The 14,239-nt window shown below is 47.1% G+C and overlaps 2 protein-coding genes and 2 non-coding genes across 4 annotated transcripts in view; 1 reads left to right on the top strand and 3 right to left on the bottom strand.

The window, feature by feature from the left end:
• TMC2 (transmembrane channel like 2) overlaps nt 1–6,275 on the top strand; it is a 43,628-nt gene extending 37,353 nt beyond the window's left edge. The window contains exon 20 of the mRNA XM_039381568.1: nt 6,197–6,275. Coding sequence (XP_039237502.1) covers nt 6,197–6,213 — 17 coding nt within the window. The 3' untranslated portion in view covers nt 6,214–6,275. The remainder of the gene's footprint in view (nt 1–6,196) is intronic.
• Nucleotides 6,276–9,166: 2,891 nt separating this feature from the next.
• On the bottom strand, nt 9,167–13,905 carry RPSA (ribosomal protein SA). Its single transcript, XM_027748602.2, has 7 exons — nt 13,849–13,905; nt 13,435–13,602; nt 12,314–12,432; nt 10,816–11,061; nt 9,803–9,931; nt 9,402–9,570; nt 9,167–9,308 (listed from the first exon to the last, which is right to left on the bottom strand). Exons 2-7 carry the CDS (start codon nt 13,565–13,567, stop codon nt 9,214–9,216), a joined length of 891 nt encoding a protein of 296 aa, XP_027604403.1. The 5' UTR covers nt 13,568–13,602; nt 13,849–13,905; the 3' UTR covers nt 9,167–9,213.
• On the bottom strand, nt 10,486–10,644 carry LOC114002568. The gene has a single exon (XR_003545911.1). It is a non-coding gene; the product is annotated as a small nucleolar RNA SNORA62/SNORA6 family (small nucleolar RNA).
• Nucleotides 11,547–11,704, bottom strand: LOC114002569. The gene has a single exon (XR_003545912.1). It is a non-coding gene; the product is annotated as a small nucleolar RNA SNORA62/SNORA6 family (small nucleolar RNA).
• Nucleotides 13,906–14,239: the final 334 nt, after the last annotated feature.

Below are 14,239 nucleotides of genomic sequence, written 5' to 3'. Positions count from 1 at the left end.
TCTGAAACCCAAGGATTTCTAGGTCCTGGCCCATTTCTCACACAACATAGTCATCAATGCTGAATCAGAATTCAGCATTGTTTTAAATGGACCATACCAACACAATGCTGTGCCGTGTCAAGCTAATATAGGGAGGCTTGGCTTTGCTGCAATCACAGGACCCAACTCCCTGGGATCCCCTTCAATTCAGCCATCTATAAACATCCAAATCCAGTTGTGAACATTGTCTCTAAATCTTAAACTGGCACCACGTGGTGCTACTCAGGGAATATCCACCTTCTCCACGTGCTCAGCAAACGTAGGCCACTAGGCTCCCACACATCGGGAGACAGTCTGTGTAAGCACGTATCCACACAGGCACCGAGATAAAGATGAGTGAATTTTAAAATGTTTCAGAATTGATAATATTTTCTCCACCGCACCTTCATGATTGACGGCAAAACTAGAATGCAGCGAGAAAAAGAGATTTCTCTGTGGCTGGTGCTCCAAGCATGCAGGTGGAGGGAGGTGAGCTGACAGCCACCCAGGGATGGATGGACAGATGCTATTTGCCAGCAGCAAAAGCTTTGTGTGCATCAGCATCCAACCCCAATGAAAAGACCCAATGGACAAAAGTCACCTGAAGGTGGCAACAGGAGAGGGCCAACCACAGAGGGTCTTCTCCACCTCCTGGGGACCAGACCCAGGCAGGAGAGCAGCGGCTGGACAGGAGAGCCCCCTGTGCTGAGCTCAGCTCTGCTCCCTGGAGGCTCATGCCTAAGGAAACCAGAGTGGGATTTAGCATCATTTAACCCAGCTCACAGATCTGGGAAATCGGGAGGGTTTGGTCCCAGGCATAGCAAGCAGGTAGGTTAGAAATTCAGCAGCTCTGCACCCACCTTAAGGCTGGCACGGGAGTAAGGATACACTGCACCCAACACTGCAATGAAAAAGCTTTGCAAGGAAACAGCTGCAGAAAATAAAAGCAGCAGAGCTTCCCTGGTGGGAACCAAGCAATGCTTGCTGAAGCTGCCAATGTCATTTCTGTCCAGGAAATGTGGGAGGGAGAAAAAATAACTTCAGCTCGGTTGAAAATAAAATGAAAACAACCATAGTGGCATAGCACTGTTACCTGGACTGCTTGAGGATGGGCAAACTATCACAGTGATCAAGCGTGCAGATCAGGTTAGTAGGAGGTGGAACTTTATTTAAATGGTGTTACTAACTCACTTTTCTGGGGAACAGCAGCTGCAGAAACATCCCAAGCAGCTGTGTCCTTCCCCTTTCTCCATTCTCCCTCCATCAAAGCAAAGCTGTTTGGGGGAACCAAGGCTTCTCCTGTAAAAGCCTGCAGATCCAAACCTTCCTCTAATTAAGAAACATTTCACACATAGGAGACTTTTGGGGGGGATTTAGATAGCAGCAAAGTAAATAATTCAGTGACTTGGCAGATGTTTAGGAACTTCAAAATATGAAGGTTATTATCAGATTTATTTATATAAGGTACCTGGAGGGCTCAAGGCCACGTAAAGAGAAAAAAACTCCATCACTATAGTAAAAACCATGCCTTTTTCATTAGCCAGAGCACTTTAGCACATTATCTACAGTGGCTTGGGCACAGCAGCACAAACACTGCCTGAACACGAAGTGGAGCTTCACTGTGACCGCAGCAGCACTGCTGCAGCTTGCAGATCCCACAGCTCCATCAGCAGATGCTGCAGTGTGGAAACAGCCCCAAGGCCAGGGCTGCAGGAGTTTTGCTGAGGGCCCCAGCAAACTGAGCTTCTGCTCCCCATGAAGCCCAGCAGTTTATGGAGGAAAAGGCTGCAGAAGCATTTTGACACTGCATTCACAAATATAACTAATGAACCACTGCTAAGTTTTCCCTCACGAGTGGCTGCAGCTCTGCCTGGGAAACACTCCACAGCTCCTGCTCAACTTTCCACACCTCTGGCATCATCCCCACATGGGATGGGGTTGTGCCACAGCAACAGAGAGCTGGCAGTGGGGAAACTTCAGTCTTAGTGTTGCCTGAAGCATTGCCCTGTGGACAAAACCAGTTCTCTCATGTACAAGTGGTGGAAATCTGCTGCAACACATCTCCAGGGACAGTCCAGTATCAGGCACATGCCCTTTCAGCACTTTATGTCCTCCCTGATGCCAGTAACATGGAGGGTAAGTAGAATTTAAAGAACTTTGGCTGGCTCTGAGGAGCTAATGCAGTCATGCTGGAACAGGACAAGTCACCACCTGGGTATGCAACATTACCACAGTGCCACTGAAGCCAAGTAGTGTATTTGAAGTGGTTATCCACCAAACAACCAAAACCATCACATTGTCAAGGATGAACCAGACATAGATTGCTCACAGTATTCCTCTAACTCAAACTCCAGGAGAAAAAACAAATATCCGTCTAAAAATAATGGGAGGTGCAATAGGGTTTTTGGGCTGGACTTTGGCCCAGAGAGCAGGCAAAGCTCTTATCTCTCCATTGCCACTCCAATAAGAAACACAGAAAGACTTCACAAGCACAACCTGACCCTCCTCCTTCCAACCCACCCCACAGCTACCACCCCCTCAGCACACCCTTCCCAGGGATGGGCAGCCCCGGCTCTTCCACCAACCACCAAACCACGCACATCTCAGCCTGGTGCTGATTAAAGCTCTTTAGTCACAGGTTCATTTACTAATTGCATTTCAGACTGGTATCTTCCTGGGTGAAGGGGAGCGGGCGTTGACAGTCACAAGATGCCCAACAGCAGATGCCCCTTTTCTGCCACAATCAAACCTCGAATTCAGAGGAAAGAATATAGAATGCAAGGCAAATCCTCCACAAGTAACATCTGTTTAAAACTATTTGCAGTAACCACAGTAACCACTTATCCCAAAGCTACCCAGCACCAAAGAGGCGGGATGTGGGAGCTCTGCAGCACCAAAGTGCATCCTAGACAGCCTCCATTAAATCTCACCTAACCAGGAATATGTACCGAGCACACATTTGCCACAGGGGTCCCTATAGTACCAGCAAAATATTGCCTGAGCAGCTATCACAACTGCTAAACTCACCCTCACCTTGGCAAGCAAAGATGCTCATGCTGTTCCCCTCTGGCCTACATTGCCCCATGGCACACACTCATTGCTCCCCTCTGTACTTTGTTTTGCAATTACCTTAACAGCAGAAGAGCCCCAAAAACAAGCAATTACAAAGCCACAGTCTCAGAAGACAGCAGAGTCTTTCAGCAGCCCTCACATCCCAGAACAAACATGGGGTCATATGTGCACACTCAGCCTTTCTCAGACCAGCCAGCTAAAAGATGCTCTGTTCTAACACAGTGCCTACCCAAGGGACACAAGAAGGGAAGGTCAATCCACTATTCTCACAATGGTAGAAGATTTAAAATAAAAATTAAATACATGCAGAGGCTTGACACCTACCTGAACAGAGCAACCTCCATCTCTCAGATGCCAGGGGAGCAGAGCCAGCACAGACCACAACAGAATGGCTCCAAAGAGTGCTCATCCCACCTGGGCACCACACAGCATTAATAACTTGCAGCATTTTAAATCACAAGTCTCAGATTTGACATCTTCATGAAGTTCCTGTTTCATGGTACGGTTTGAGAAATCCCAGTTCTCATTTTGAAACAATAAACACAAACACATGCCTTTCACAGAATGAAAATATAATTTAAAACAAGGAGCAGGAGCAGGAGCAGCATACAAATCAAGGAGAAATCCAAGACATGCTTAGGCAAACAAAATTAAGACTTAGAGTTTACCTCAGAAGTTTTCAAAGGATTGAACCCTTGAAATCAGAAAAACTAGTTGTTAGACTTCTCAGCCCTACTGAAAGAGTTGACGAAGAACTACTGGCTGCTTACAGCACTTGGACAAAATGGATTTGCCTCACAAAACCAAGAAGAAAAGCCGACAGCATGCTCACTCCTACCCCACACCAGTTCTTGCAAGCAAAGGGTAGGAGACACTTCAGCCCCTGGCAATTGGGGCTGGTAAAACCTTATCCAGCTGGGAGCAGGAATGTGGCTTAAAGGAGCCTCTAACAGCAAAATAAAAAAAAAACACAGCCTGATTTTTTTATATATAAGCAAAGCCAACAGGTGTAGTAAAGTGTACACTTGTGAGCTTTGGGAGTACTAGGGAGATGTCACTCTAGAAAAAGCTGGAAGCAGTAAGCCAAAAAGGACAAATGAGCTAGAAAGCTTCCAACATATCTTCGACTAGGAGCACTTGCAGCCAGCAGCATTCCACACTTGCTCCCTTAGGGAAATGAAAAACAGGATCAAGGTTTGCAGCTGAGCACGGAGGCAACAAGTTTAACACTCAAACACATATAGAAAAACAGCAGGGTATTAAAAAAAAATGTATTATGGCCCCTCTGAGAGGGCATCATTCTGCTGCAGGGAAGTAAAAAAGCCAGGTCAGTACTTTCCCTTCCCCGGTGCCTGCTCTGTCCAGTTCTCCTGCGTCAGTGCCAGCAGCAGCCGAAACGCGGACAAACCAGGAATTACAGCCCCACCTATTGGAGACTGGGAAATGATCCACACCCTCCTATTTTGCAGCTGGGCAACCCACCACCATCATCCTCCCGACATCTGCCAGGTGGAAGGGATGCTCGCGCGTTTGTTTGCCTGCTCCTAGAAAGCCGCTTCCCTTAACATGCCCGCGTATGAGAGTGGCAAAAGGCCGGTATTGTCATCCCGATCTAGCTCAGACCCAAAAAGCAAATATCCACACTATCTCCTTCACTCTCGGCATCCCCCGGCTCTCCAGAGGTGAGGGGCAAACAGCCTCTGGAACCAGTTTCTTGGACAATGCTAACAAATTCAGCATTCCAGGTAAGAACTACGGCTGCACCCTGACACTTCCAGCCACAGCACAGGAATGAGAAGTGCTGAGATGCCCTGTTATGGCAAAATCTTCTCCATCTTTGTCACAACTTGTCCTCATGGCAGACCAGCTCGGAGTTTTGCAACATGCCACGTTTCTCACACCGAGCTTCCTGCTTTGCATAACCCTAAACCTAACCCAAACTCACATATACAGTGCATAGGCGTGTAGCCCCTTTGAGCACCTGAAATGTTGTTTCAGTCCTCAACACCCAACTCTGGCCCATACAGCATGCCCCGTTCCCCTCTTCTGAGCTGCCTGCTGTAAAAACCCAAGCCTCATGCTAAGAGTAGTGGGCACACCATGCCCTTGGAAGGTGGTCTGTGCCAGAGGCACAGGTGCACTATGGTACCTTGTCCCGCCCAAGAGTGACCATCAAGACTCTGTACTAAAATGAAGAGAATTAGCTGTGTGACTCAACTCACCCTTCTGGGTGTAGTGCAGTGGCACTTAAGCATGAAGACAAAGATTTTCCACAAAAGCAGGTTTCTCTGGCCTTCAAAGCAGGGTTAGGGAGCCATCATTTCAAATGATGCCATGTCCTTTAAGGATTTATTTTATTCATGCTTGAACAGTACTAGTAAAAACAATCTAGTACTCAGTGAAATAAACACTGACAGAAATATTTAGGACTGTCACATGAGAAGATACACATTAGTTAAATTCAGGCTTTATTAACACTTTATAAACTGAGGTTTAAGCAGCAGCCCAGAAAAGAGATGTTATTTCAGCTATTGAGATAACAATCAAAAAAGTATCTTCACTGTGTAGTTTTGTTCATCAGTGACTGCTGAGTGTATAAATAAAAATTACATGCTATCCCAGTTGGACAGTAGAAAATGGCAGTGAGCATTCTGAAAAACACAAGTATTTAAAGAGCAAATAAAAATAGGCTCAGAAATCAGCATCCCACAAAGCAAGGAATTCAGAAAATCCCTGTTGTGACGTAGCAAGACTGTGCCCATGCCCAAGGTTATCACAGTCTGCCTCTTTGTAGGGCTGATAATCAACAATGTTCTTCATTCCCAGTGCTACATACAGCTGTAACACACAGTTCTACCTTTACGTGTTATACACACTTGATGGAGATGAGGTTTTCACAAACTCAGAGGCTTTGTGGTTTTCACAAGCTCTTGGCTGGGAACTAATAGTGCCAAGCATTGGCTAGAGGAAAGAAACTTGGCCTGAAATGCTGACCGATACCTCTTTGGAAGCTGCAGGGCAATGGGAAAATGCTCCAGCAACACCTTGGTCCTAGAGCAATGATGATGTAAATCTGATATGTTTTTATTTTTCCTTCCTCTGCCAGGACACACGTATTCATGACAGGCTTCATCTGCCCAGAGAAGGTTCAAGATACACAGGTTTGGAGAGTGCTGCATTCACGACAGTTCAGATTTACTATGTGCTTTACTCCATGTAGAGTCTATCTGCATCATGCATATTAATCCAAGGGAAAAAAAGAACTCTAAATTACAAGATCCACTTCAACTGCATGCTTGTAGTCCTGGGCACGGAAGAAGCCTCTAAGAGAAGCAGTGAGGTGAATTCATCAATCACACACACCTCGGTTTCCTTTGCATACTTACTAACGTGCTGCACTGATTTTAGTAAATAGGCTTACAATATCAGCATACCATACTCCTAAAATTCAGCATCAAACATCCTATAGCCATTTTCACAGTTTCATAAAGCAAGACAGACTTCAGATGGAAAGAGCGGAACATTCTTGCAGATTGAATTTAAGTCAACAGAGATGAGTCTCTTCAACTGTGCATAAAACCCTTTGCTTCCTGCAAAAGAAAAGCCTTGGTGTAATCCTACAATACTTGGATACTAAAAATATCATGATTATTTGGGCAAAGAAGTGACTGGAGAGGAAAAGGAACATCTGTGAATGGTGGCATATAAATTAGGGAGGGAATTAGAAAGCAGATGTGTATGAGAGATTCATGGATCACGTAGTAGCATTATTGGCAGGGACTCTCCAATAGCTCATTTCTCCAGGGGGGTTCTGTAATGCTCAGCAACACTAGTCGGCTCCTGCCAAGACCAAATGTGAAAAAAGGGTATCCTAAGAAGTATATCTAGCCCAACTCAACCCACTTCAAACTACCCAAATCAAATACAGACAGATGGTCACAGAGAAAGGAAACACCAGCATGACCCTCAAGGGAAAAAAATTGTTTTCACTACATGGAGACCTCTGCCTAAACCATTTTGAGTCAAATCGGATCAATTCAGAACAGAGTTTTAAGTTCTCTGCTGTCCTTTTTCAAAATCAACAATGTAATTGCTGGAAAAAACCCGCAATAATAAACAAGGCACTATCTCTAGGATTGCTCCTACCTCCTCTTCCTGTTCCTCTACGCTGCCTCAATAGATCACATCTGCCAGGTGTTTGTCACAGGGAAAGCTCTGGCAGATGTAGGATCTTTTGCTACATCTCTGCTGCTGCCTGCACTCCTGTGCCGAGAATTCTCCTTCCCTGTGCCTCCGGTACGCTGAGGAACACAGCCTTCCTGCAATGTGCCCTCTGCTGCTGCAGCCAAGGCTGCCTTTTTTTCTAAAAGGCTGCTGCTATTCATCCCCTCTGCAGAGCTCCAGGCAAATGAGCTCTTCCACTGCAGAGGTCTCCTGACCCTCTTTTCCCATGATGTGTAGATCCACCTCACTGACAGTCCTTGCTTCTAAGAAGAATCACAGTCATAAAAGCCAAGGGGATACATCAGCAAATCCTTAAATGAAAACAACCACGTTTCACTAACATACCAGAAATATTACAGTAACAAGTACTCAGATGCAGCTCTCAGTTATTTAAAACAGCACCTTCACCCACACAGGAGCTGATGACTGCTACATACTCATTAACTTGAACATTTACGCTTATGAAGGAGGTTACAACAGATAAAGAAAAGGGACAATGGTGAAACAGTAATAGCAGCGATTCACTGTACAGAGGGGTAAGACTATGCTCTGAGTTTTGAAATGTTAATGCAGAAGAGTGAAAAGAAAGTCAAGAGCAAAAAGTTATTTGGGGCAACCTGAGATCTGGAGAGAGAATCAGCAGGTGCTGTACAGGCTGTCCCCAGTCCAGGTACAAAGCCCACCCAGAGTCCCAAAGCGACCAGGTCTCAACCCACCCCAACACACCGGTGACAGACCTCAGGTGACAGGAAGGAGCCTCTCACTGCTGGGTGCTGGAAAGTGAAGTACCTGAGGATGTGTCACAAACACACATCTGAAGAACATAGTGCACAAACAGAACAGGCCCCTTTCAGGGCCAAATGGTGAAGTGCTTATATGCCTCTTGGCTAAAAGCTTTCTGTTATTAACTATTTAGTCATCTTGCATGTACTAGGTAAAGACAACAGGAAAAAACATCATCCTCCTTTGGATACGTGCTGTGCAATAATATACCTGACTTGCTTTAGGTTTTTTTATTGCTACTATGCACTATTACAGTAAAATCAAATGAGCACATGTGCTAAGAGCAAACATTCTTTACAGGTTAATTGGCAGTGCTGAAGGTACAAAAAAGAGAATCCGAGACCACAGCAACATGGAAAAAAGGATCCAATTTGATCTCCAACAAAAACCCCCATTTCACTTGGTGAAGGGTCTACCTCCCACTACTGCTATTAATCACAGCAATATAATCCTCAAAAGAGTTAAAGCAGACAAAAGAATGTGGAGGTTTTTTCCTGAAGATTACTGCAGTATTTTTGAGGAAGGAACTGGCAATACTGATGCTAGAAGCTGGGGTTTCAGCAAGGGAGCAGCTCCCACTCAAGGGCTCTCCTCTCCACACTGTGCAGTCAGACCTCCCACACCCAGTCACCAGAACCTTCTTTGCTCTGCGAACTTGTGAAACCTCAGGTAGAACAATGAAAACACTCCGCTTGCCTCACCCACCCGGGGTGCAGGGAGTGGTGGAAGAACCAGCTCCACCCCTTGTCACCTCCCCTCCGGTCCCACATGCAAAGCCACCCTAGCTGGACTCCTGCTGGCCAGTAGGGAGCTGCCTCATCACTGGGGGCATGGAGCCAGGCAAGGCGGGAAATGTGAAACCCGTATGAGCCCTGGTGCTGTGTTTTGTCAGGCAAGCAGGCAGGAGGGGCAGCCCAGCCCACTGCTGCAGGCAGAGACAGAACCCACAACCCCCAGCTCCACTGAACAGGATGCAACAGACACCCCACCCTTGGCTGAGGACTGTGCCCCACACTACCCACACATATCACAAGACAACAAGTTTACAAAAGCAGTACCAGGCACAGTGTATAGTAAACCAGGCTTTATTTCTCTCACAGTACAGTGGGACTGAAGTTAAGACCACTCTGTGGCAGTGCCAACCCACTCAGTAGCCTGGGCCGTGGGAGCTGCTGACCAATCTTCAGTGGCAGGCTGGGCGCTCCAGTCCTCTGTAACCACAAAGACAACACCACTTAAATGCACCCCAGCTCTTCCCACTCACAAAACATCCCCCCCTTCCCACAGACACCCCTCAAACTGACCTGTGGGGAACTGCTGGATGGGCACAGACGGGACTTGCACTCCCTCAGACCAGTCTGCAACCTCAGGCTGAGGAGGAGCAGTGAATTCAGGTGCTGGGGCCGTCCATTCGGTCTGGAACTCCTCCTTTGTGACTGCTTTCTCGGCAGCAGCTTGCTCCTCCTTTTCAATCTGCAATGGAAGAGCCCAGCCTGAGTCTCCCAGGAACACATCACCACACCTACCATCACACACCAGACAGCAGGCACTAACAGGCAACACAATTAACCAACCACCACATTTAAGTGTGAAGTGCAGTTATTATTTTGGCAAAAGCCATCCTCAACAGCAGGCACACGGGACAATGGGGTTGGAGCACAAGCAAAACATCTCAGAGACACGCTTCCTGCCATGGGGCTCCTACCTCCTCAGGATCTCTGTAGAAGTACAAATCAGGCATGACTTCCCATGGGTGCTCACGGGAGATGGTGCCACGCATGCGCAGGACCTCCCGTGCCAGCATCCACCACATCAGACCCACTGAGTGGGCTCCCTGGAACAGAAGAAAGTAGGTGAGAGTTTCTGTAAAGCTAAACCTTTGAAGAAAGAGCAAAAGACTTATTTGTACTCAATCCAAGGTTCCTGTGTGGCAAAAGAAAGACATTACTTGCCCATACCCAGACTTGTATACTTAGACACAAAAAAAAGGGCAACTTTTCACATTCCCAGTGACACTTTCAGGTCTCAGCAGGAATTCCAGTGCATGTCAGTCACCAACATGTGAGTCTGTTGTATACAACATAGCCCAAGGTAAATCTCTTGCTATGGAGTTTCATGCTGGTCACCATCCCATGTGAATCTTGTCAAAAAGACAGGGATTATGCTCATCACATATGTTGGAATGAAGAAACTGAAAACTTGATGAAATAAGCAAAGCTTACACACATGCTCAGACGTAGCTTACATTAGTTTTGGTGACTGACATCTAGATAGAGTTTAAAGAAGCTTCTCATTTTCCTAGACTTTACCTTTCAGGTGATTTCTGACAAGGTAATGTTTCAGAGCAGTTCCTTCATCAGTTCACTTTATCTTTCATTCATATTCATAATCTGTGGCAAGAATAACTATCAAACTCCACTCACTGGGCCACAAAGACCCTCATGGCATCACTGAAATATCTTGCCAGGTTACTATAGCACACGTCCTACACTTGAGAGTTCCTTGGCCAGAAATCAGCCTCAGCTCCAAGCTCCAACTGTGTGCAGTTTATCTCCTCCTCCCCACCCGCCTGCCAGTTTGCAAGAGACAATTATTAACTTGTTCCCCTGGGAGACACACAAGATACAAGCCAAATCTCCCTTGCAGAAAGCATCCATCTTGCAAACACAGGGCATGCTACGGAAGAAGCTGCTTGGAATGTTACAACAAAGCCATTACCTTGTTATTGCAGGGAATAGCAATATCCACATAGCGCAGCGGGGAGTCGGTGTTGCACAGCGCGATGGTGGGGATGTTGACATAAGAGGCCTCTGTCAGGGGCTGATGGTCAGCCCGGGGGTCCGTGACAACCAGGAGTCGTGGCTCACGGAAAGCTGCTTGGATCTGATTGGTGAAGGTACCGGGGGTGAAACGTCCGGCAATAGGAGTAGCCCCAGTGGCAGCAGCAAACTTCAGAACAGCACGCTGCAAAATGGACCACAGCAACGGTGAAGCTGGAAAACCGCATTTCAACCAACTCACCCAGGCACTGTCAGTGAACACGCACAGAATTTAGCTGAACTACTTGTTTCAATATCTGTGAAATCAGGGCTCATCATCTCAGAAGGAGACAAAAATGTTTCTGAAAATAGCCACACCATGAGTTTAAAACGTCATATCCACCAGTAAAGCAGGAAGTCAGGATACAGAAAACACTCTTCCCCTAAAGTAATTTGCAAGCTCTACTCTGAATTCTCATAATCAAATCATGAAAGGGGGATAAAATAAACAGTTTATTACAAAAGCAAGCCAATTTTCTTATGTTATCTCTACATCCTTTCATTACCCAGTAGCATAACTTCAGGAACTACAGCAAAAACTTAACAGTAAATACATGCAAACTGTGGATGTGTGCACTAAAATTCCAGCTGGCAGTTCTTACCCACTTGCAACAGTTTTCAACTTCTCAGGCATGTGGCAGGGCCTACTATCGAACTCCAACCCTAGAGGGAGCCCATCTCCTGGCGTTAGCAAAAACCCTGCCATCCATTGCTGTCGCACACCTCCGACACTTGAGAGCTCATCGGCCAGAAACTGACCTCAGCATCAAGCTTTAACAGTGTGCATGTCAACCCCCAGGAACCCAGGCTTTTCCTTCATAAATCCACCCTGCGCCACTCACAATCTCCCTGTTTGTGGCCCCAACTGCGTTAGTCCAAAGAAACTAATCTCACAAACTCCAGTGATTAGTAAGTTTTATTTAAAGGTTGTTGTTATCTTCTACAAGAAACATTTTTTGCTATAACGCTACAGACAAAAATTACAAATATACCAGTTACTATATCTTGCTCAATAACAGAGAAAATTATTTCTTTGAAAACTCTTCTATCAGGTCCTTATTGTCCCCAAAAAATCAATGACTCACAGTGGGGGGAAAGAGGACACCAGGGGACTGGCCACTAATATGCCAGAAAATCCAAAAGGAAGGTCCCAAAGGAGAACATAGAAGACAAATAAGTTACCAAACACTCTGAAACTACAGAAATGGGGAGTGGGTTTCAACTGATCTGTTTTAAGCTGCAAATATAACACAAGAAACACGTTTCCCAAAGTGTTGCTAAAGTTAAAACTGGTGTTACTGCCTTTTATCACCAAGCTGCCGCTGGCAGGCAATGATGCATAACAAGACTGTCTTGCTACTGAGATTGCAGGCCTCATGATTAACAAATGCCCATACCTGTCCAGTATTCCTAGAGGAAATGACGCTCACATCAGCTGGGTTCTCAATGGCAACAATGGCACGAGCTGCCAGGAGGAGCTTTTCCCAGGTTCTCTTCAGATTGATGATGTAAATACCTATTGGTGACAGAATGCTTTAGAGCAACCAGCAAGTACAAGATCCTAAAACAGGACAGCACTCTTCTGTCAATTAACCTGTCACATGGCTATGGTTATTCCAAAATTCATGGAATCATAGAATCATCAAGGCTGGAAGAGACCTTTAGGATCATCCAGACCAACCATCAACCCAGCACTACCACATCACCCAGCACCAGATCCAAACACCTTTAACACCTCTAGGGACAGTGATACATCCACCTATTCCAATGCCTGAGCACCTTAATTTTCACTCCAGTGAAATCTGAATCTCCCCTGTCTCAGTTTAAAGCCATTTTCCGCAGTCCTCTCACTGCTGGCATGGTAGAAGAGACTGGTCCCCACCTGCCTACAACCTCCTTTCAGGTATCTGTAGAGAGCAATTAGATTACCCCTGAGCTTCCTCTTTTAGAAACCAGCTCCCTCAACCATTCCTCTTCAAATATGTTCTCTAGTCCTTTCACGATGTTACCCTTTACTGGACATGCTCCAGCACCTTAATGTTCTTTTTAAAGTGAGAGCATTCTAGTCTAATTCTAATTAAACCTATTCCCAGGAATAGCTCAATAGCTCCCCTACGGGTTTAGTGTAACACAATTCCAGCACATAGCACTTGTCAGCAAGAACCTAGGCCTGGTATGAGCTTTAATCTTTTCACAGACGGCAGCTCAGATTGAAGAACAATGCAAACAAGTAGAAATCGCTACTGAGATAGTAAAACCATTTTGTTAATATAGCCAAGAACTAGCAAAACTGCTTTAATTCAGCTGTGATTGATTCACCAAGTTCCAAAATGAAGACAGTCAAGAACTAGTAGCTCCAAAATCCGTATTTCATTCTACTTCTCTGAGTTAGTATAGTTTGATCAGCAAAAACGTCTGTTCCTTTCAAACCACGGAGAAACCATGCTAGAGAGCTCAAACACTAGCACTTTCTTGTGTCATGCCCACAGGATCCTAGCTGCCCACCCCGTGGGTTTACCATCGCTCTTCCTTTTGTAGATGTACTGCTCCATCTGGAAGTCGAGGTTAGTGCCTCCCAGGTGGGTCCCGGCAGCGAGGAATTTGAGGACATCCTCCTCCTTCATCTGCAGGACATCGAGGCCTCCGGACATTGTGGGGTTTCCCTTTGGAAGCAACGACAGGGAACCTGCGGGCAGAGGGACCCGGCTGAGCGCGGCGGGGACGCGCCACGAGGACCAGCCGCACGCGCCGCCATCTTGGGCCGCCTCCCCCCCTCTGAACCCAGCAGGCCTCGGCCTTCCCCGAGGCTCGGCCAGGCCCGGTCCGGCCGCCGGCCCCGCGGAGGGGCGCGAAGAGAACCCTGGTGTTACCGCCTCGGGGGGACGACGCGCCCCGCGCCGCCCCCGCGCCCCGCGCGGTGGCCCCGACTCACGCTGACAACGCCGTGCGGAGGTCCGGGTGGCGCGGAGCCGAAAGGAAGCCTTGGTCTGCCTGAGGCCTTATATAGCCTCATCAGCCAATGGGGAGCGCGGGAGGCGGGGCTCCGCTGCGGCGGGGGCGTGTCCGGCCCGGCAGGGCGGGATCGGTGCCGGCGGGAGCGATGGCGGAGCGGACGGCTCAGGCCGGCCCTTCCAGGGCCCTGCCCGGGCGTGGTCTGCGGGCGGGTCTGAAAGCTGTGGGATTACGGATCCAGAGAAGGGCAGCGAAGCTAGTGAAGGGTCTGGAGCACAAATCCTATGAGGAGCATCTGAGGGAGCTGGGGGTGTTTAGCCTGCAGAAGAGGAAGCTCAGGGGTGACATTATCGCTCTCTACAACTACCTGA

Source organism: Pipra filicauda, unplaced genomic scaffold (genome assembly GCF_003945595.2).
Source record: "Pipra filicauda isolate LSUMZ 115617 unplaced genomic scaffold, ASM394559v2 scaffold231_size1239837_pilon, whole genome shotgun sequence".
In the NCBI taxonomy this organism is placed as follows: Eukaryota; Metazoa; Chordata; class Aves; order Passeriformes; family Pipridae; genus Pipra; species Pipra filicauda.
Note: the sequence above shows the minus strand (reverse complement) of the source record. Positions and strands in the feature narration are given on the sequence as shown.